General features: G+C 34.6%; 2 protein-coding genes, 1 long non-coding RNA gene and 1 pseudogene across 7 annotated transcripts; 3 read left to right on the top strand and 1 right to left on the bottom strand.

Moving 5' to 3' along the window:
* Positions 1-679: 679 nt before the first annotated feature.
* LOC148930016 (uncharacterized) lies at positions 680-3,887 on the bottom strand. 2 transcript variants are annotated; one of them, XR_016137366.1, is made up of 3 exons: positions 3,747-3,887; positions 2,484-2,791; positions 680-1,951 (listed from the first exon to the last, which is right to left on the bottom strand). It is a non-coding gene; the product is annotated as an uncharacterized LOC148930016 (long non-coding RNA). The 2 variants fall into 2 exon arrangements; XR_016137365.1 differs by having other exon boundaries at positions 680-2,791.
* EMB1974 (NHL domain-containing protein) lies at positions 3,675-11,771 on the top strand. 3 transcript variants are annotated; one of them, XM_048111622.2, is made up of 17 exons: positions 3,675-3,815; positions 3,918-4,026; positions 4,188-4,267; positions 5,807-5,966; positions 6,063-6,198; positions 6,922-7,015; positions 7,208-7,345; positions 7,643-7,743; positions 7,846-7,959; positions 9,347-9,570; positions 9,849-9,907; positions 9,989-10,174; positions 10,259-10,382; positions 10,462-10,511; positions 10,820-10,965; positions 11,059-11,223; positions 11,311-11,771. In XM_048111622.2, the coding sequence occupies exons 1-17, from the start codon at positions 3,755-3,757 to the stop codon at positions 11,605-11,607; spliced, it is 2,244 nt and encodes a 747-aa protein (XP_047967579.2). In that variant the 5' UTR covers positions 3,675-3,754; the 3' UTR covers positions 11,608-11,771. The 3 variants fall into 3 exon arrangements, with proteins under 3 accessions (XP_047967579.2, XP_047967576.2, XP_047967580.2); XM_048111619.2 differs by having other exon boundaries at positions 3,718-3,815; positions 10,456-10,511; XM_048111623.2 differs by having other exon boundaries at positions 3,785-3,815; positions 4,178-4,267; positions 10,456-10,511.
* A 346-nt stretch (positions 11,772-12,117) lies between these two features.
* LOC148930015 (uncharacterized) lies at positions 12,118-12,873 on the top strand (annotated as a pseudogene).
* Positions 12,874-13,533: 660 nt separating this feature from the next.
* LOC125216132 (uncharacterized) lies at positions 13,534-14,299 on the top strand. Of its 2 annotated transcripts, none has more exons than XM_048117766.2 (2): positions 13,534-13,690; positions 13,777-14,299. In XM_048117766.2, exons 1-2 carry the CDS (start codon positions 13,676-13,678, stop codon positions 14,077-14,079), a joined length of 318 nt encoding a protein of 105 aa, XP_047973723.1. In that variant the 5' UTR covers positions 13,534-13,675; the 3' UTR covers positions 14,080-14,299. The 2 variants fall into 2 exon arrangements, with proteins under 2 accessions (XP_047973723.1, XP_047973722.1); XM_048117765.2 differs by having other exon boundaries at positions 13,563-13,690; positions 13,774-14,299.
* The last annotated feature ends 5,647 nt before the right edge of the window (positions 14,300-19,946 follow it).

Raw genomic sequence — 19,946 nt, 5'->3', positions numbered from 1 at the left:
ATAATCAACACAACGTCGTGGCCACTCATTTTTTCATATTTTAAAAAGAAAAAATGTACTACTATAGTTACTCATTTATTTGTTTAGTATAATTGCTTAGGACTTGAACAATCTCGTGGTTATGGAATTTTCGCACACCAATTAAGCAAGAAAATATATTTCTTTAAAAATTGTGGATGAAATGAAAGTATCAACTTTCTTGAGAATTGCTGATTTTCTCCTATTTAAGGGTATCACTGACATTTGATATGAAAAATGATAGAAAAACACAATTTCATCGTAATGGTTGTAAAAAATATTTTAGTTACCAAAATTTAATTTCTCTTCAATTAATAAGTTGTTATAGAAATGTGGAAAAAACTTGATTGACAAACATTTTATAAATTAGTTGTTTGGGAGGACCCTAAGAAGTCCAATGAGATGACTATTTTTGTCGCAAGGTGTAAACCAAGTTTTTGAATGTCATTTCCCAAATTCAAACCCCACCATCCGAAAATATGGCTTCCTTTTCTCAAAAGTTTGAATTGATAACCGACCCACCTAAATCAACATTATTTATATTTAATGGATATGATGTAAAACATTATTCAAGTTCTTATGTACAATATTTTTCAAACAATCCGTTATGGAGTACAATATTTAAAAAAATAATAGTACTTATAAAAAAAGAAATGAAGTGTGAAATCACAGCAACTGTGGAATCATCGAATTGTCTTATAAAACAAGATTTTCAGAATTTATTAATAAAAACAGTAGCAAGCTTTGCAAAAACAATTTATTTAAAAGCTCAATCATACACTCTCTTAATCATATTTAATGACTAACCATGCATGTGCTCTCTCTTTTATTCTTTCTCTGCAACACCATGTGCTTCACCTTTTGCTCCAACAAGAGCAAAGAAGCTGACCCCCAACAGATGCAGCATCATATCGTCCCCAAACACAACATACAATAAGGAAAATACAAACCCGATACGAAACACGAAAGCACTACAAGAAACTGGTACGGCCCTTCAACCGGTGGTGTAAACGGGGCGAGCTCTTTCAAGCAAAGTGCTCCCACAAACCATGTTTGGAGTGGCCCACAACCCCAACATATGAATCATTAGAAGGGTCTTTATGAAGTGTGGATCAACAGTAGGTCCAACAGCACACATGGCTCTTGCCACAATTTGCAATTTCAGTCATCATTGCTATTTGATACTGATTCAATACAACTCAACAAGCATTTCAATCCTAAATCAACTTTATGATTGCAAGATTATGCATCAACACAAAATCTTCCAGCAGCTCATCACCCTTTAATATACTCCTATTTCTTTTCCCATCCTAAAATATTTTAAGGGATCAGATAAGAGAAGCAAGGCTTTACAACGTGACCTGTTTTAACGAAGTTCTACCAGTTTTACCAAGAGCCTGTAGGAAATTTTATTTGAAGAGATATATCTCTCTACCTTATTCCGAGCAGCAAGAGAAAAAGCATAATATGTACTATAAAGAGACAGATAGGAAAGTGTGCAGTGCATTGGCCAAAATAGCCGAAAGTGGCTAACTTTCCATATGTGTCAAGAGTGGACCTCACCCTTGGTAACTGTCATGACGGCTACAGAAAAAAATGATACCTATGTTATTTTTCAATGTGACCATATTCAGTTGCCTTAGGATTACTACATCAACAGAAATTCTCATTGTTATGAAGACTACCAAGGGTCAATTTAGTATAACATCCTATTGTTTTCAGCTAAGGTAATTGATTTTCTTAGGATGGTTGGTAAATAAGGCTGATCTATGTACATGGAAAATGGTATCACCCTTGTATATTGTGATGAGGAGAAACCAGCTTGCAGAACTGGTCTGCTGTGGCATTTTCTTCAAGAATTTGCAGTGTATTCTGATGAGTTGTGTTGACATCAAGAGTTGAATAGTTTAGCATCTTCCCAATGAAATATAGACTGCAGAATTTCAAGAGGATGTCTGATATCATTAATGTTGTTATTTGATATAGTATCATGTAGAGCTTTTTCTAGCTTAGAGAGGTGAAAAACTAAATGTTTTTTCATCTGTCATCCAAAACTTTGAGAATTCTCTCCCTCAGATGCAAATCATTTCTGTTTTCCAAGTTCTACACACCCCATCGTATAAATAACTTTAGAAGCACTAGCTACCTATTAGTTATAGAAATAGCATGCAAGTTGATCAGCACACTTTAAGATAAATAAATGCAAGAATGCTGTGCATGATTCTTTTCTCTATGCTCAGTTTTTTTAGGTGTGTGTGTGAGAGAGCGAGAGACCCGTTCTAGATGTTGTGCTGTGATTCCAGAAGTATATCCTTTATATATGCCACCCAATATCTGACTTTCTCGTAAACTAGAGATTAGGTGAATAGAAACACATCTTTTGTACATTCAATCTTAAACTGATGCACCGCCTAGCTCACGAGGTTCTTATAAGCAGATTCAGTCTATAGAACAGAGTTACTGACCCTTCCTGATACTCCAGAAGGCCTTTCATTTACAAAACCATCTTCATTTTCAGAATTATCTGCACCTTCATCTCTTCCTTGCATTACACTTTTATCGTGTCACGTACCTGGTCTTAGTTAGTGAGAATAATGTCATACTACTACTTAAGCTGAAAAATATGGACCTCTGATTCAGGTAGTGTAAAGAGACCACAATTATATCTTTCATCCAGTATTCCGCGGCCCATCATGTTCCTGGCTTCTTCTGTGATCGAAACAAGCCTTGTAAGTAGCTTTCGATCAAGGATGACAGGTCGAGATTCCATTGTCTGCACAACAATAATATGAATGAGATGCATGACCACAAAATTATGAGCATTCCTTAAAGCTAACTTCAATAATGCCCACTCTCAAAACTGCAAGAAACACTAAGCATAGAGAGAAGTTCAACGGACAGATTCCCTGGACTCGGTACCAGTTCTTTCTCCGAGCATGTTGAATTTCAGCATACCAATGCAAATTAATCACAAATATCAAGGTACTACAACAAGCTTTACGGGATAGTATAGACGATGAAGATTTGTCCAGCACTAAGCAATTAGGAATATTACTTCAAGTTATGATGCCAATTAAACAAGGTACCATTCTTTAATCTATAATCATAAAAACTCAAGTATTGAGCAGCATCATAGCAGTGACTTCCATGCTCTAGTGTTTACTTTAGTCATTCCACAGCTGAAAAATAACAGGAATGCTCATATCTAAATACTCCTAGTATGTTCGAGGTGAGAGATTTCGGAATTTGGAATTAATTTCGCTGACCTTTTGAAATTTGAGATTAAATTTGTTGACCCTTCAAAAAATCCCTTATCTTGAAAAATTCGCATGTCTTGATCATATATTTCGAAAGATGAGCAAATTTAATCCCTAAAATTTCAAAAGGTCAGGAAAATTAATCTCAAATTCTGGTGAGGTGGAAGTGGAGTGCTGATAGCGTCAGAGAAAAATTGATTGTTTTGAATAAGAAAGATTAGTGGAGCATAGGCCATGGTTGAAGAACACAAATCGCTGCTCACTCTCTACTTTCTTAACTCAATCCCTCTGTAAATAAAACCTACATTTATATAAATAGAAACTGTAGTACAGTATTTCATAAACCCTCTTTCATTCTTAAACCTCACCAAACCCAATCAAACATAACATAGCGAAAATCAAAGAACCGCCGCGCTAAAACGTCCTCTTTAATTAATCCCAGAAGAAGAAGAAGAAGAAATTCCAACTAACCGTCTAAGATGTACTTCAGATTTCGACGGCTGCATCGTGTTTCCCAAGTTTTTCCGAGGATTTATCCCGGTAAAGAATCAACTCATTCTCCATTTTATGTTGTAAAAGAGAGTATTTTGCTTTTGGATACTTGGAATTTGCGATTCATTTCTTGCTTTTTCTACTTTAAAGCTGCCTTTTACCAGTCCTCTACAACGGGCATCGATGTTTTAACCGACGGCGGCGGCGCTGCAGCTTCATTATGCAAGGGGTTTGGTTTAGCTGGCCTTCATTGGCAGAGGTTAGGAATTCTTCGAGATTTTCTTTGGGATTTGATGTTTTAATTTTCTATTTCTGTTTAATGCGAAACTCGATTTTCATTCCTCACTTGCTCTCTCTATAGACTGCTTGATGAAATGTTTATTATCCTAACTCATTGGTGACACTGACAGCCCTTTTCAGGTATTCAACTCGATCAAGGAGGAAAGATAAGGCGGTCAACACTTTGTCCTTTATTCGGTCTTTGCTTCATCAGCCTAGAGGTGAGATTGAGTTCTTATCTGTTATGGAAACATCAGTGCACACACTAAGAATGAACACACTGAATGTGATGAGATACAATGCCATTTTTCTCATTACATGCTTATAGAGATAGCAGCCACTCTTCTGAACATTCTCTATATAATTAATCATTTCATCTCAATAGCTTTTAATTTGACACCCACTTTTGGTTTTCACCTGTTTGATGCACATCTAATCATGTTTGGAGTTTGAGGAAAATAATGACAAACTTCTCATCGATCTAGCCTATATATGGAATCTGTTGGATAGAAGAGAGGAAATAGCATCATAGTCTGAATCCTTGTTAGTTGATACTGTTTTCAGTTAGCTGTTCTTTTAAGGTTTGGAAATAAGCCTAGGCATTGAATGATTCTGAATTGTCTATGCTTAAGGAAAAGGGTTAGTGTTTCTGAAGAAATAGAGAGTTGACACTTGACAGTCTTTGAATGGTATGAAATCTTTAAAGAAGGTTCAATAGTCTTTTCTGACCTTCCAAATAGCCTTGCAAAAGACAGAGCAAATTCATCTTTGAGTAACATGCATATTGCTACAATGAATTGGTGAACCCCATAAACTGTTGTATCAGTTGGTGAGACTGTTCATCTAGCATGAAATGGGAGTTGGTTATCTGATAAATTTCTGTCAGTTTGTCTAGGATTAGTTGAGTAGGATTTCAGGCTATGCTTGAAACTGTGTAAGAAGTGGCTACTGGCTAGACAAAATTTTGGGAATTTCTGAAAACCAGGTTATCATGTACTTGTTGATCTTATTTATGTCCATAAGCATCAACATTCGTAGTCAGGCACTGTGGGTGCAATCAGATGAGTAGAATATAGCTTTGTACATTGTAACTGAGAATTTGGGAAGTCCTTTTAGTGTGTTTTTTGCCAGGTGAAAGACAACAAAATGCAGCAGTGGCATCATATGATTAAAAAGCTCTGCTCAGATGTGTGATTCATTTTGTTTCCCAACTGTCTGCATAATTCTGTCTATTTTATCAAGATGCTCAACTTACTATTATAGTTAGTATTTAGTAAGAGACAATAATAAGATACTTATGTTGACCATCAAAGCTTTTCTAAAGAAATTGAAAGGATGCAGACTTGTTCAAAATGTTGGGAGATGCATTTTGAATGTTAGATTCATCTAGAGTATTTTCTCCCTTTGGATCACTACCCCTCTTTTCAGATAACTGTTGGGTGGCAACTGTACCAAAGAAACTTGAGTTCTCCATGTCTTTAAAGATTTGAAAAACGACCAATCTCTGACATTGTTGAAAGAAATATCCAAATTCCAAATGCCTGTATGTTTCTTTATGGTATGTTTTGTTATGGCATCATTCTAGGAGTTGAACCACCTGTTTCTTTAGTGTTGATTTCCTGCTATTCTCAAGATATTACCATACTATTATCTATCTATAGCAATATTTGGTTTACTGCTACTCCCTATAGCTCAATTTTGAGAGTTTTGCAAACCCCTTTCTGAATTGGTGAAATAGAGTGTAACACTGATTATTACAGGACCTTCTCACTTCTGGTTGAATATGGCTCCAGGAAGGGAAAATATGATTAAGGGAGATGGGGTTTTCCTAGTTGTTGTTGTTCGATATAATGGAGGATCATTTGAAGCTAATCAAAATACTACCAAAATGATTGAAAAGGCAAAATCACTTCAGCAGAGGTATAATACATTGGCAAATTAGTGTCCTTAAAAGTTAAAACAATTGGTATGTGTAGAACAATTGGGGTTTTATTACCTGCTCATATGATGTTGCAGATATCCTCACCTTCAAGTTATTGCTTTGCAACTCTGTCCATCAGTATGTCTGGATGATATTTCTTCACATCTTTGGAAAATCACCAAGGATTACATTACTTTTCCTATCTTGTTGTCAAACAAGAATATTCCTGAGGTTTGTCACTTATTGGAACCTGATATGGTTAAATTGATAGCAAGGTTGTGTAACTCGCATTTATCTGAAAATTCTTAAATTTACATGTAACCTGCGTGTTAATATAGTTATTGTGGTGGATGAAACCCTTAAGAAAGATGATGAGTTTAAAAGTTCGTACTACAATTTTTTATTTTGACAAGCAGAATTTGTTTTGGCTGCTCTATAAAGTTGAGAAGAGTATTACATGGACTACTATTCCAATTGATTCTTGCATTATCACAGGTCATTGTAGTGAAGGCCACATCTATCTTGACTATATAGTGATTAGAATCCTTCCCATCACCTTTTAGATCATGTGTTGGATTATACTAAACTTTTCAACTATCTAAATGTTACATGTATTGATATTCACATTTTGAATTCCCTCTAGCTGCCTTGGATTTTTTAATTTCACAGTGGAATATGAAGTTTATTAGAAATTTTTGTTGAGCTCTACTGGGCCGGTTACAATTAATTGAGAATTAGAAAAGTAACTCAACCTTGAATTTTGTACTTTCAAGCACATAACATGTTTCTTATGTGAACAATAGTGTAATGGGATGTTTATACTCAAAATTTTTATGCTGCTCGACAATGTAAATATTTTTTATAGGTATGCATTGTCTAATAGCCAGTTAGTACTTAGTAGCCTGTTTACATTCCGAATTCCTTTTGTTTATTTCTTTAATTTTTCTGTTATAGGAGACAAATGTCCCCTGCTTCTTATTGTCAAAAGGTTTTCAGAATCCAACAATGTACCCTGGAAAGGATGTGGATCTTATGGTTCTTCACAAAGGTACTCAAGCTTATCTTTTTTCCTTATATTTGAGAGAGCTAATTACTATCAATGTGTTTGCTTCATTTTCTTCTTGGTTTCAAGTTTCTTGCTGTAGTTTTTTAAATTTTGTGATGCTCAATCATTTTCTGATGGGACTTAAAGTGTTTGATAGTTAATTTCTCATTCTCTTTATTGCTGGCATATTCGCAGCTATTAATGATTTCAATGCTGATATTAGCAAGGACACTAATGTCGTTGATGTGAAAAGCACTTGGAACAAGCCCATTGAAGTTTTTAAGGAACCAGATGTTTGTTCTGCTTCGCGGAACTTATTATTTTCCTTCCCAGGTAGGCGCTTCTTGTACTTGGTATAGAGGTTACACTAGGTATAATTTATTGAGGGATAGGGAAAAGAAAAATAGAGACAAGTGTTTAGATGAATAGAAAATAGAAGGCACGTCAGGTTTGTAAGCACTAAGCAGAGAATCCAAATGGCTTAGCTTCATAAAAGTGCATACATTGTGCTTGGTAATCCAAAGTGTATGAATTTTCCAGCCTCAAACTGTTCTTTTTATGTTTGTGTAAAGACGGGTTACAAGAACATTCTGGTGTGATTCATATTAATCTTCATTCTTATTTTTGCAGCATGCATTTCAGCTGATGCGGGTGGCAATCGGCTATTCCTTTCTGATGTTAATCATCACAGGATTATTGTGCTCAACAGCAATGGAAATATTTTGGATGCGGTATGTAGTGGATTGCACTTCTTAGTTTTAGGCTTTTTTGTGTAAAATAATCCAGTGTGCTATAAAGGGAATGCATAATGAAAATTTGTTTTATCCTCCCAGATTGGTTCTTCTCCTGGTTTTGAAGATGGAGAGTTTGAAATGGCAAAGTTGATGAGACCGGCAGCTTCTTTCTATGATTCTTCTGAAGATTGCCTATATTTCGTGGATTCTGAGGTAAACCTCTTATGCGTCTCTCAGTTACTTTTTGTTACAAAAATCATGATAGGCCATCTAGCAAACATATAATAGAGGGAATCACTTTAGTGAAGAGAAGAAATGAATATGATTGCATTACACAGTGTAGAGCTTCCTAGACAAGGTTCTCAGATTTGTGCATTTTAGTAATGTATATTCTGTTAAACCTGATTGCAATCAATTTCAATTTGATGAGACAAAGTTCAGCTAAGTAGCAGAAAGGGCAGCTGCCTTTTATAGGTGAGAATGCAATTTGAATAACGAAGTATTAAGGGGCATTCTCAACAGTCAACACCTTAAGTGTAGCTTCAAGTGATCAAGTGTTTCTTGTCCATGGGCATTTCCTAATGGCCAAAGCTTTATGATGTTTAAAAAGCTTTCTGGTTTGTAGAGAGTAGAATAAAGAATAAACTAGGACAGAGGCAATTAGCAAATATTAATTGTGAGATTTTGTGACTGAGTATGAAATTTTAATTCATCATAGAAATGATGAAATGCAGTTAGCACTCAATTCTGATCAGATTTCTAGCAACAATTGACCTTACCCAGCTCTTGCTGGTTTACAGAGTTTAGTGACTTTCTTTTCAACTGGTCTTTTAAAAGGTCGTATTTTATAAAACAAGATTATCTGACGAATCCCGACGAACCAATATGATGGGGTCTAATGATGCATTAACTGCTACGAGAAACCTTTTGCAATTAAAATAAAGTAACCTTTTGCAATAACTTTATAGTATGAATTACATGCTTTGACGATTGATTCCAGTTCTAAAAATTAGAACGGTTGATTCAGTCCAAAATCAGACCATTGGTTCTGGTTACGGTTCTAAAATTTGTGGAACCATAATCATAAAAAAAAATTGAAAACCCAATAAAACTAGTAGAAACCAGGGTAAATTCCATCTTGAAAAAATTGCTGATTTTGAATTGAAATGAGAATTATTACTTAACATTTCAAAACCAGGCTCGCAAAATGCCGTGTAGGTTACATTTACAATTGTCTTGGAATCGTAACCGTCGTCGATTTTGTAACTAGAGGGATTGGTATATCATGAGAATCTACAAAATAATACTCCCTCCGTCCGTGAATAAGAGTCCTGTTTTTCTATTTTGGTCTAACTTCATATATCATTTTTCATTTTAAGTGGCTAAGGTTTTATTCCTATGTTTTTTACCCGTTCTTCTCATTTAATTGAGGATTTGATATGTCGAATTCTGCAATAATCTCCAGCTTTCTCAGTTGTTAGTAGAAAGGTTTTTATAAGTTTTGTTGTTTTGCTCTTTGTCACCAATTTTGTCTTCTCTAGTAATTTTTCAAAGTTTATGCCTCTATGTTGGGTTGATGAATTTTCTCTTTTCACCAAAGAATCATGCCATCAGGAGGGCTGATATGGAGGCTAGGGTTGTGGAGACTGTTTTTCCAGTAAGTGGTGGTAGTCAGAAGAAGGGTTTGTGGGAGTGGATTGTAGATAAGATATGGAGTAAAAGGAGTATAAAGATGAAGTCGGAAGAGTATGATCCTGCATCACTCTTGTTCCCTTGGCATCTTCTAAAGTCGTCAGAAAATGATATATTTGTGCTCAATCAAAGGTAAATCACAACTCATATTTATTTCATCAGTCAATATCGATATCATCCATGGTAATATTTCAGAAATAACATTTCGGCAGAAAATGGCTTATATAATACTCCTTTTACTACTTTTTAATTAAAATTTCTCTTCTGCTAAATATTGTTAGAGAAAAAAATGGTCCTGGCTGATGAATCATGAGGATTTAGTGAACTCCAGTTGACGTGATTGTATACCTTCATTAACATGAAACTATCGATGCCAGTCTAATTCATCTTTCGATCACTTTTCTATGTAGCTTTGGAACTCTGTGGATTGTAGATTTGAAATCAGGGCTTATCAGAGATGTTATAGAAGGTATTGACCTTTTAACCTTTTATTATTCTTATTGACATGTTTACTATCCCTGCACCCCACTGACTTCTTACTGCCTCAAAGAATCTTCAAAAATTTTGGAGATTTGTGGGCAGATGATTCTTGAGAAATGTGAGCCACTGCAGCAGTTGCCTGCGCATTGGTTGAAGCAGCAAGTTGATACAAATTGTTCGCTGGAGGAAATCCAATATGGCGGTCTAATGTCATCAGTTACCTCTTATCGGGATGATGTAGTATTCTATGATGAAGGTACCGAGACTTGTTCTTGTTTTTATTTGTTTTATTAGAGGGAAGGTTTTTGGAAGATAGATGCTCATAAGTTTATCACTGAAGTTGGCCAGAGAGTGGTTAAATTCAACGAAGGATCTGGATCAGCCACTCCCTTGTCTTTGTCGAACTTTGAGAACCTTGGACTTCCTTATTGGCTCACATCATCTATTGAGAAGATATATTCTGTGTAAGTACGAATATTGGTAGAAAAATAGACTTGCTTTCTACACTCCTGGTGTTTAACTTACGGACTGTTGCAGAGATAGTCAACCAGAAGTAGACCTAGATCATTCAGAGTGTTTCCGCCTGTTGCCAGGTATTTGTTCTTTATGGGTGCAAGTACAGTTTTTCAGTCAATTCAACAATAAAATTGTTGATTATTTGGTTATTCCACTTGCATTCAATTCATCTTCTATCTAGCTTCGTCTGTGTATGCATAGCGAGTCCTGAAACAATCTTTTGTTTTCTTAAATTATTCGATCTTTCCTTTAAATCACCTGTTTGAAATCTTGAATGTCTCAGCTTGGCTATGTCTGATCCCGGTTACCCCTGCACGTTTTGGCATTTATTAACAGTTGCACTATGAACCTAACACGGGTCCGTTCATGCCTTCAAATATCTCAGGGAGAGTTGACATAGAGTTGATCGTTGATATTCCTGAATACGCTGATCTAATAGAGCAACCGCAACAAGGATGCATATGGTGTCAGGCTAGAGGGGCAGCATCTGAAATCTCAGGGGTAGAGAGACAAACTGTGCCGTCACAGAAGGTATCAATTTCTGCTTGAGTTGTACTTGTCTTCATTTCTGTAGTCGACAACGCATACCCTAGGCTTCTAGTTTTGAATTTCAAAGTGCTTCAGGTGAGTGCGACGCAAAAGTTTTATGATGACCTTGATAGCCTTATCTTCACAACACCTGGAGAAGAATCAGCTACAGAAGCAGAAAGCCAGCCCTCTGGCGAGGAGTTGCAAGAAGGTAGAGTCCGCATTGGTTGCACAATCAACACTAGTCCCGGAACAAGTGAGGTACACATCTCGTTCGTTCTTTTGTGCATTGTTCTTGAACACAAGGTTGCTGCTTGTATATCTTATCTGCCTCCATTGTTGGTTTAGGCTGTTATTTACGCTGCACTTTACTTGAGGCTGAAGAAGAATTTGAATTCTCAAGGCGATAGCCAAGAGATCAAAGCAGTGAAGATAGCCGACATTTTGGAGCCCAAGAGGAAATCTAGCAGAGACATGCTCATTAAGCTCCTGATGATGTCGGAGAGAGAGTTGGAAGACGTCGTTTTTATGAGACCTCTTAACGTCAGGCTCAAGTTCAACTGCGACCTCCACCCTAAAGGAGAGCACTCGAAGGAAATAGTTGTAACCGATTCAACTGTGGAAGCTCGCGTTACCCTTAAGTAACCGGATTTCAAGTTTATCGTCTCGTTTCTGAGGTGAGGGTGGTGGTGGTGACGTTTCAATAAGGCTGCATTTATAATGATTTCATCATCTTCTTCACCATTTACTTAAATTATTTGTCACAATTATCTGGGTTTATTTGAATTCCCCAAAAAAATTAATTTCAAGCTCGAATAAGCTCCGGTGATTTTGCGTATCAAGCATGCGATATCAAACATAGGCTCAGTAATCTACGACTCAGGTTTTCTCATAATAAATTTCGCACAAATATTTTGAAGAGTAAAGGCCAAAATTAGTCCTGAACATATGACCATTTTACCTTTTTGGTCTTAAACTTTATCTTTTGAATTTTTTGGTCCTGCACATGATAATTTGATCATTTTGGTCCTCCGTTAAAAACTAACGGTCAACCCAATTTTGACCAAATTAAACTCTTAATTCTGATTTTTAATTCACGAATTAATCTCCTAATTCTGACTTTTAATTCTGATTTTGGATTCTGGTTTTTAATTTACCGACGTCAAGCTCAACTCCGAGAGGGTCGATCCGCCGCCCTCCGTCACCGATCCGCTCATGTCGTGGGTGCAGGAGGCCCACTGGTCCATGGGCGGCCTCAACGTCAAGCGCCACCGCCTCCAGGGGCGGATCGAGGGCAGCGTCGAGAAGCTCCGAGCGCAGAAGGAGCAGTTCTTCAAGCGCACTCCGATTCCACAGAAATCCGCCGCAAAATCGGCCGCAGAAGACTAGATCCATGTCAAGATCGATACAACCCCCTCCCCGCCGTGCGCTCCTGTGGCGATTAAGCGGCGGCGAGTCGTCGGATTGGTGGAGGAGGACGAGGAGGAGGTTGTGGCGCTGAAGAAAGATCCGGTGAGGAAATTGGGGGATGATTTCTAGAGGGTGGCGAGGGAGAGCAGGATGGCGAGCAGCTCCGCCGGAGAAATTGGGGGCGGCGCTGCGGCGAGGACGAGGAGTAAGGTTTGAGTGGTGGTGAAGGGAAAAGGGGGGAGAAGAAGAAATTGGTTAAGGGAGGGAGGAAGATTGGGGGTGCGGTGGTGGCTGCCGCCGCCGGAATCAGAAACTCGCTGCGGTTGTCGAAGATGTGTTGATTGAGTTTGGGGTGAAAGTGTTTGATGATTTGTCTCAGTGGAATTAGGATTAGATTTTCTTTTTTATTTCTTATTTAATGAATTTGAGTGTTTAGATCTGCAATTAGTGTCTGTAATCTAACTTGAATACTTGTTAAAATAATTAGGAGATTAATTAGTGATTTAAAAATCAGAATTAAGGGTTTAATTTGGTCAAAATCGGGCTGACCGTTAGTTTTTAACGGAATTATTGACGGAGGACCAAAATGATCAAATTTTCATATGTGCAGGACTAAAAAATCCAAAAGATAAAGTTTGGGACCAAAAAGGTAAAGTGGTCCTATGTTCAGGACCAATTTTGACCTTTACTCATATCTTGAAACAAGCGTCTATTATTGTATTAATCTGACCCGATAGTACATGTTTTGGGATGTTCAGTGTCAGCTACTGAATGGCCTTAAGACGCCAATCCTCGGACTACGTAATATACTCTATCCTACTATTACACCCAAATGCGAATCCGATTATAAGTGACGATATTTTGTGGGAAGGGAATTGAGTTCTTTATCACTAAAGTCTTGAATTATTAACTTCTTTTGCAACTTTAATCTTCTTTACACTCTCGTTTATTCTCTTTTTGCAGATATTTTCACCAAAAAAGTGTGGTTTATAACTTTATTCTTTAGTTAGACAGCGCCGTGGTTTTCAGCTTCAATTCCAAGATTGATTGGAATCCGGATTGCCACTAATTTCATATTTATTCCAAATAATTAACTTCAAATTACATAAATCAAATACATCCGAACTTTAGAATTGTTCCTTTGTAACAATTTTAGTTTAATTTGATTGGTTGGTAAATGTTTAGAGGAATAATACTCATGCACTAGAAGGATTCGACAAATTCCTATATAAAGAAGACCAAAGTCATACATTTGCATCCAATTTTAATCATCTCCACATTCATAAAATAATAGTATAAACTCATGGCCTCCCTTCAGGTATTTAAATGTCCTTTCTTCAATTGATGTTTCTCTTAGCTTAATTAATTTATTTTTTGTTATTTAATTATTTTGTGATGAAGCAGGTTGATCATGCAAGTGATGTGATCACGGAAGCTGAAGTTACCAGTAAAGAGCCGTCTCCGGCGGCGGCGGCGCCGGAAAATGCTAAACCCTTGGATGTGGAGGACGAGGAAGATCTGGAAGACTTGACCGAGCCAACGTACGAAGAGAAGGTTGGGAATTCCGACGACGAAGATGCCGAATACTCGCCCTTCATGGAGAGGGAAGAAGAAGGAGAAGAAGCGGCGCCGCCTTTAAGTTACGGAGGAGGACCGGCCACCTTCGACGATTTTAATGAAGATGATGACGAGGACGACATCGTTTAATCGATAGTTGACGGGGACGACATCGTTTAATCAAATAATCTCAACATTATAAGCCAAAATATTTATGTAAGGAATTTGAGTTGGCTTTCTTTTGTGGGATCATGGTGTTGTTTAGGTTATATAACTATATGGAGTTTATTATAGGCTTGTTTACCCATATTATTGAATACGATTTATAAGAATGTAATATTCGAAATTATAATTTATGATTGATTGTTAATCATGCATTTGAAAATATCAATAAAATTATAAGGATTTAAAATTTATATTAATTAATAAACTTATTTTTTCTTCTTATTGTTTAATTAAGATTTTCTTGAATTAAATTATTAATTCAGAAAATAATAATAATAACAAAAACAGCAATAAAATTTAATTCCTAAAAATTTTAATGAATACTTGAGAAAAAAGCTTGCGAATAAATAATTTTAAAAGGTTGCATTAGTTCATAATTCTTGTTACTTTTATTGTTAAATATAAAATCAGCCGTAAATGTGTTAGTTGATTAGTTTTCATTCAACTCTAGTGAAGTGAATAATCTACTGATATGGTAAAATCACACATATCTGAAGTGGGCCTTCTGTTCGAATATAGCATCAGGGCTTGAGGCCCATTTAGAAGGTTTTTAACACCGAAAGCTGCAAATTATTTATGTTCTACTAGTACTATATTTTATCTTTTTTTATTGAACTAAACAAAATGTCCTTATTAAGGAAACTCGCTTGAACGTGAATCAGACCTACTATATTCAAATCCGAACCTAACTCATAAACAACATAAACTTATTAGTGACATTATATGATTTGTATTGACACAACACGATAACATTACAATCTCAATATGGCATAATAGTAACACGAACACGGCACGATATGGAAAGTAAGAAATTGATAATCAAATTTTAATTCTAATATAGTACTAATAATATACAATGAACAATTAAAATAAAAAATAGTAGTAGTAGTAGTACTGATTACTAATGGGATATCTAAAATCCAACCGGAATCCCGCCCAAAGTTATCGGGTTCTCATCAATAAGAACACGATTACACGAACACGATAAGACTTGACCATGACCTAGTATTTCGTACGTGTTTATGTTGTTTTTGAGTCAGTGTACAGAATTATCAATTCTACCGTTACCACAGGATACATAATTTTTGCACTTTTTAATTTAAGTTTATAACCAAAAACTCTTTCTACCCTCCAAGGCTTATTCAATCATTTGTATTCACTTTCCATACTCTTTCACATCAATGGATGATGACATTGAGGTATAATTCCATTTTAGACTTTATAGTACGGAATAATTTCATAACCAATTAAACGGCTCGACGAAAATAACCAAAATGTACATTCCATACAAATTCAAACAAGATCTGATATTTCATGAAAAAATAACACTCGGATTTAGTCGACATTTTTTCACCCATTTTGTAGTGAGTGAGTGAATGTGATGTAAGATAAATTGAAGAATTATGATTAAGATTTTAAAAATATATAACCATGCAAATATACATAAATTAAGGGTTTAGTTGATGGCAATTTTGAATTATATATTACTACTCCTATAAAATAAAAATTGTTAAATAATTTATTCAGTTTTGAGGTGATAAAATAATTATCTAATACTTCCTTCTTTCATAAAAGAGAAATTCTTTCCTTTTTAGTCTGGTTCTTAAAAATAGAAACTCTACATTTTAAAAAATGAGCCCACAATCCACTAACACTAATTTCACTATTTTTTCTATTCATCTCTCTTATTTTATTCTTTTTTTTTCATCTCACTTGTTTTACCAATTTTGCATTAAAACTCGTACTGTTTCCAAAGTTTCTATTTTTAGGAACTGGAAAGAGTAAAATGATTAGAGTCCACCACTAACCTAAATTTTAGCTATGCAAATCAAATATAATTAAGTTAACTGGTTACTTTTATAAATAGTTTAGGATCACACATGTAAGGGAAATGATAAAACTATAGTATAGTACTTTAAAAAAGTGGGAGAGGCGTTAATATTATTTTTACATAGACATTCTTGTATCAAAATAACAAAATTACTTTATTAACCTGGGACCTACAGCATACGAATGAGGATTTTATATTTCTATAAATAAATAAATAAAAAGTGAAAAAACCGTGAATACAAATTCATTAAATGAGGTCTGACATCTACGACCAACTTAGGTTAAGTGGTGCAGTTGTTGCACGGCTCATTCATTCCTTTCTTCCCGTTTTTCATCTCTTTATTGTGACGTTAGATATAGTTCATTTGATACTCCATAGATATTTTTACATCATTTCGTCCCAACTTTTATTTCAAATTAATATACTCCATTGCCCTTTTCATCTTTCTTCATTATTTTTTATCTTCTCTTTTTTTTTTTTAATTTGGAAATAGCAAGATATACATGCAGTAGTACTCCATATCTTAGTAACTCACCTTTAAAAAGATACTATGAAAGCTATGTGTGAATATGTTTTCTTTTTCACCTCAACTCTCAAGATCATTGTGATTAAGTAACGCAATAGATTTAAAACTCTCGAAGTGCATGGTACTTCTATATGATTAATTTTACTTATAAACAACTTATTAAAAATTAAATCAGCTCAGTTTTATGAAACTAAAGCTTTGGGATATTAGAATTGCTACAATGTTACGAGGTCCAAATATATTCATAATTTTATCCTTTAAATTTAGATATCTAAAATTAGGTGTTGTCTCAAGTCTTAATTTTTTTATTTTTTTATTTTTTTTAAAAAAATAAACTTTTATATGAAAGAAGAAATTACAAATAAACTCCTATAAAAAGAAGAAAATTACAACAAATGTCAAGAGAACTCGGCACCTCATACAATAATTTCTAAACTCCTTGCCGCTAGGACAAAGACTCTGAACTTGTCTCAAGTCTTAATTATAACTTCTTCAAAATCCAATTTTTTCTTTCTTCCAATAAGAAGCTTTCCAGAAAATATCAAATAAAGACAATTTTTGTATATTATGATGTTGGTACATTTCTATAATTAGTAACTCTTTAATCATACTCATAATCATAATCATAACTTAACATGTACTCAATTCGATGTATACTCAAATTACTTTGTAAACCACGCGACATATAATTATATAACTCATATTGAAAAAATAGATATAAAAAATCTGTATCGAGTGGGTGATATTGAAATAACACAATCCAAACATCTTTGGACTACAAAAAGTACTTGTTTTACCACTAGATCGATAGCTAATAATCTTGATTCTTGAAGATCCATTATTGGTATTGGGTAGTAACAATAGTACATTTCTATTTGATGCAATGGTTTCTTCTTGTGTTTTTTCAGCTACCAATTTGAAAGTATTTAACAGAAATAATTTATCTAAAGGGTTAAAGAGGAGGAATTTAAGGGGGACAGTGTACGAGGAAAGCATAGCAAATAGTAATGACAGAAAGATTAGTGTATGTTGTCAAAGTCAAAGTGGTCCACTCCCCTAACTATGCCTATGATTCTGAAACCAATCTCTAGGGGTATTTCTGTACTTTTCCATTCTAGTAAGCAGTTACTGTTGCCCTACTTTTAATTCCAAAGGTAGAATAAGTTAGTTATATAGATTTTGGATGCATTCATTACCATTGTGAGTCATCAATTTTTGTAGTGGTTGCACTTCTTTATACATTAGCAAACGCCACTCTCTTTTAATATAGATTATTATATTATTTTTTTATATCTAAAAATTATTATTAATATTATAGCAGTACTACATTTTTTGTCATTTATATAGAAATCAAAATTTGATTTGTTCTTTTTATACTTTAAAATAAATGAATAAAGAACATATCCAACTTTAAGTTTTTATATAAATTGTAAAATTAATTTCGTTAATACTAATAAGTTTTTGGATATTAGAGACGAAATATATGTATAGAACAAAACTAATAATACTCCCAACATCGACTGAACGAGAATGATGCTAGAAGAAATATGTTTAATACATTTATGTGAATATATTGAAATATTGTTGTATGAGATGGTGTTAGATGGACGAAGATTCAGATTCAAATTCAGATTCAAATCCAGAAATGAAAATGGTGTAATCTAAAAATCAGAACGGTTGATTCAGTCCAAAATCTAACCATGAGTTTTGGTTACGGTTCTAGAATTTGTGGAACCATAATTATGAAAAATTGAAAATCCAATAAAAAATAGTCTAGAAAACAAGGAGATTTCCATTATGAAAAAATCGCTGATTTTAATTGAAAATGAGAATTATTAGTAGTAACTTAATATTTCAAAATCAGACTCAACAAAATGTACAGTTGCAACTTATAATTGTCTTGAAATCTAAATCGCCACGATTTTGTAACTAGAGGCATTGCTATATCATGAGAATGTACGAAACAAGTATATACAAACTACATGTACTTAGCCTAAAATCAATAGTTCGGTTTTCATTTTTTATGGTACTACTCCCTTCGTTCACGAAAATTTGTCCCAGTTTTCCATTTCCTCGCTCGTCCCCCAAAATTTGTCCCATTTCACTTTTACCATTTTTGGTAGTGGACTCCACATTCCACTAACTCATTCATACTCACATTTTATTATAAAACTACTACCTCTGTCCCTGAAAATTTGATACATATTACCATTTCGGTCCGTCCCTGAAAATTTGATACACTTCACTTTTACCATTTTTGGTAGTGGACCTCATATTCCACTAACTCATTCCTACTCACATTTTATTATAAATCTAATACTTTAAAAGTAGGACCCACATCCCACCAACTTTTTCAACTCACTTTCCATTACATTTCTTAAAACCCGTGTCGGGTCAAAGTGTAGCAAATTTTGGGGGACGGAGGTAGTAATATATAAAAGTAGGACCCACAATCTACTAACTTTTTTAACTCACTTTCCATTACATTTCTTAAAACCCGTGCCTGGTCAAACCGGGACGAATTTTCGTGGACGGAGGGAGTAATAAATGGGATGCAAATGACCCTAAACAAGTTAATGAAGAATCTGATGAAATCAAGATGTGAATCTCTTCTCTTGTTGTCTACGTTTGCCTTCATAATCCCTCTGCCACTCACATGATTTCATGTCACAAATCACGACCCACTAATTGTTTTTAGTTTTAGCATAGTATTATGTCACATTTCAAATTCTATCTAAAAAGGTGGGGCTATATGACTAGAGACGCAGGCAGGAATGAACAATTGTAGAAGGTAAGGGGAAAACAGAAACTTGCTGTCCTTAGGCTTTTAATGCCTCTGCACTTCAACTTTATATATCCAAATTACTGTTCACGTTACAGTTGCTGTCATCATTTCGATATTGGTGATTCTGATAATTATGCCAACACTTTTGACTTCATAACCAATTCCTCCAATTCTTTTGCTTTTCAACTTGGGTAATTTACATATATACCTTTCGAGTAATAGAATGCTACAAATTAAATCGTTGAATAAAATTTGATACTCCTTTTTTTTAAGAAATATATATATACATATATGTTTGTAAATTATTAAACTTTTAATTGATTTTGGGATCGAGATTTAATTATTTGTTTTCAAATAATTATTTAATTAATTTTTTATTTCGTCATGTTATTGTGCCCACGGCAATTCAATTCGTCACTAACATATTTTTTTATTATATGCGAAAATAAAATTTGGTTAATATTTCATATGAAAATTTAATAATTAATAAATTAACTAGTATCTCTATACATAATCTAAATTCATTCATCAAAATAGTAGTAGTAATACGTAAATCACACTGATATAGTATGATAGTTGGCACGTTTTATGTATGAGCTTTTCTACAATGTAATTTCAATTCAAATAAAAATCTGTTCATTTGTTTATGG

This window comes from Salvia hispanica, chromosome 3 (genome assembly GCF_029641045.1).
Source record: "Salvia hispanica isolate PSC_SH4W2 chromosome 3, Shi_PSC_v1, whole genome shotgun sequence".
Lineage (NCBI taxonomy): Eukaryota > Viridiplantae > Streptophyta > Magnoliopsida > Lamiales > Lamiaceae > Salvia > Salvia hispanica.
The sequence above is the reverse complement of the archived record's forward strand: the minus strand, read 5'-3'. Positions and strand labels throughout refer to the sequence as shown.

Bases quoted from the DNA above. Each gene is read 5' to 3' on its own strand.
- EMB1974 (XM_048111619.2), top strand. From the start codon at position 3,755: ATGTACTTCAGATTTCGACGGCTGCATCGTGTTTCCCAAGTTTTTCCG. The intron at 4,027-4,187 runs GTTAGGAATTCT...AGCCCTTTTCAG, and splicing joins GCTGGCCTTCATTGGCAGAG to GTATTCAACTCGATCAAGGA. The intron at 7,960-9,346 runs GTAAACCTCTTA...TTTTCACCAAAG, and splicing joins TATATTTCGTGGATTCTGAG to AATCATGCCATCAGGAGGGC.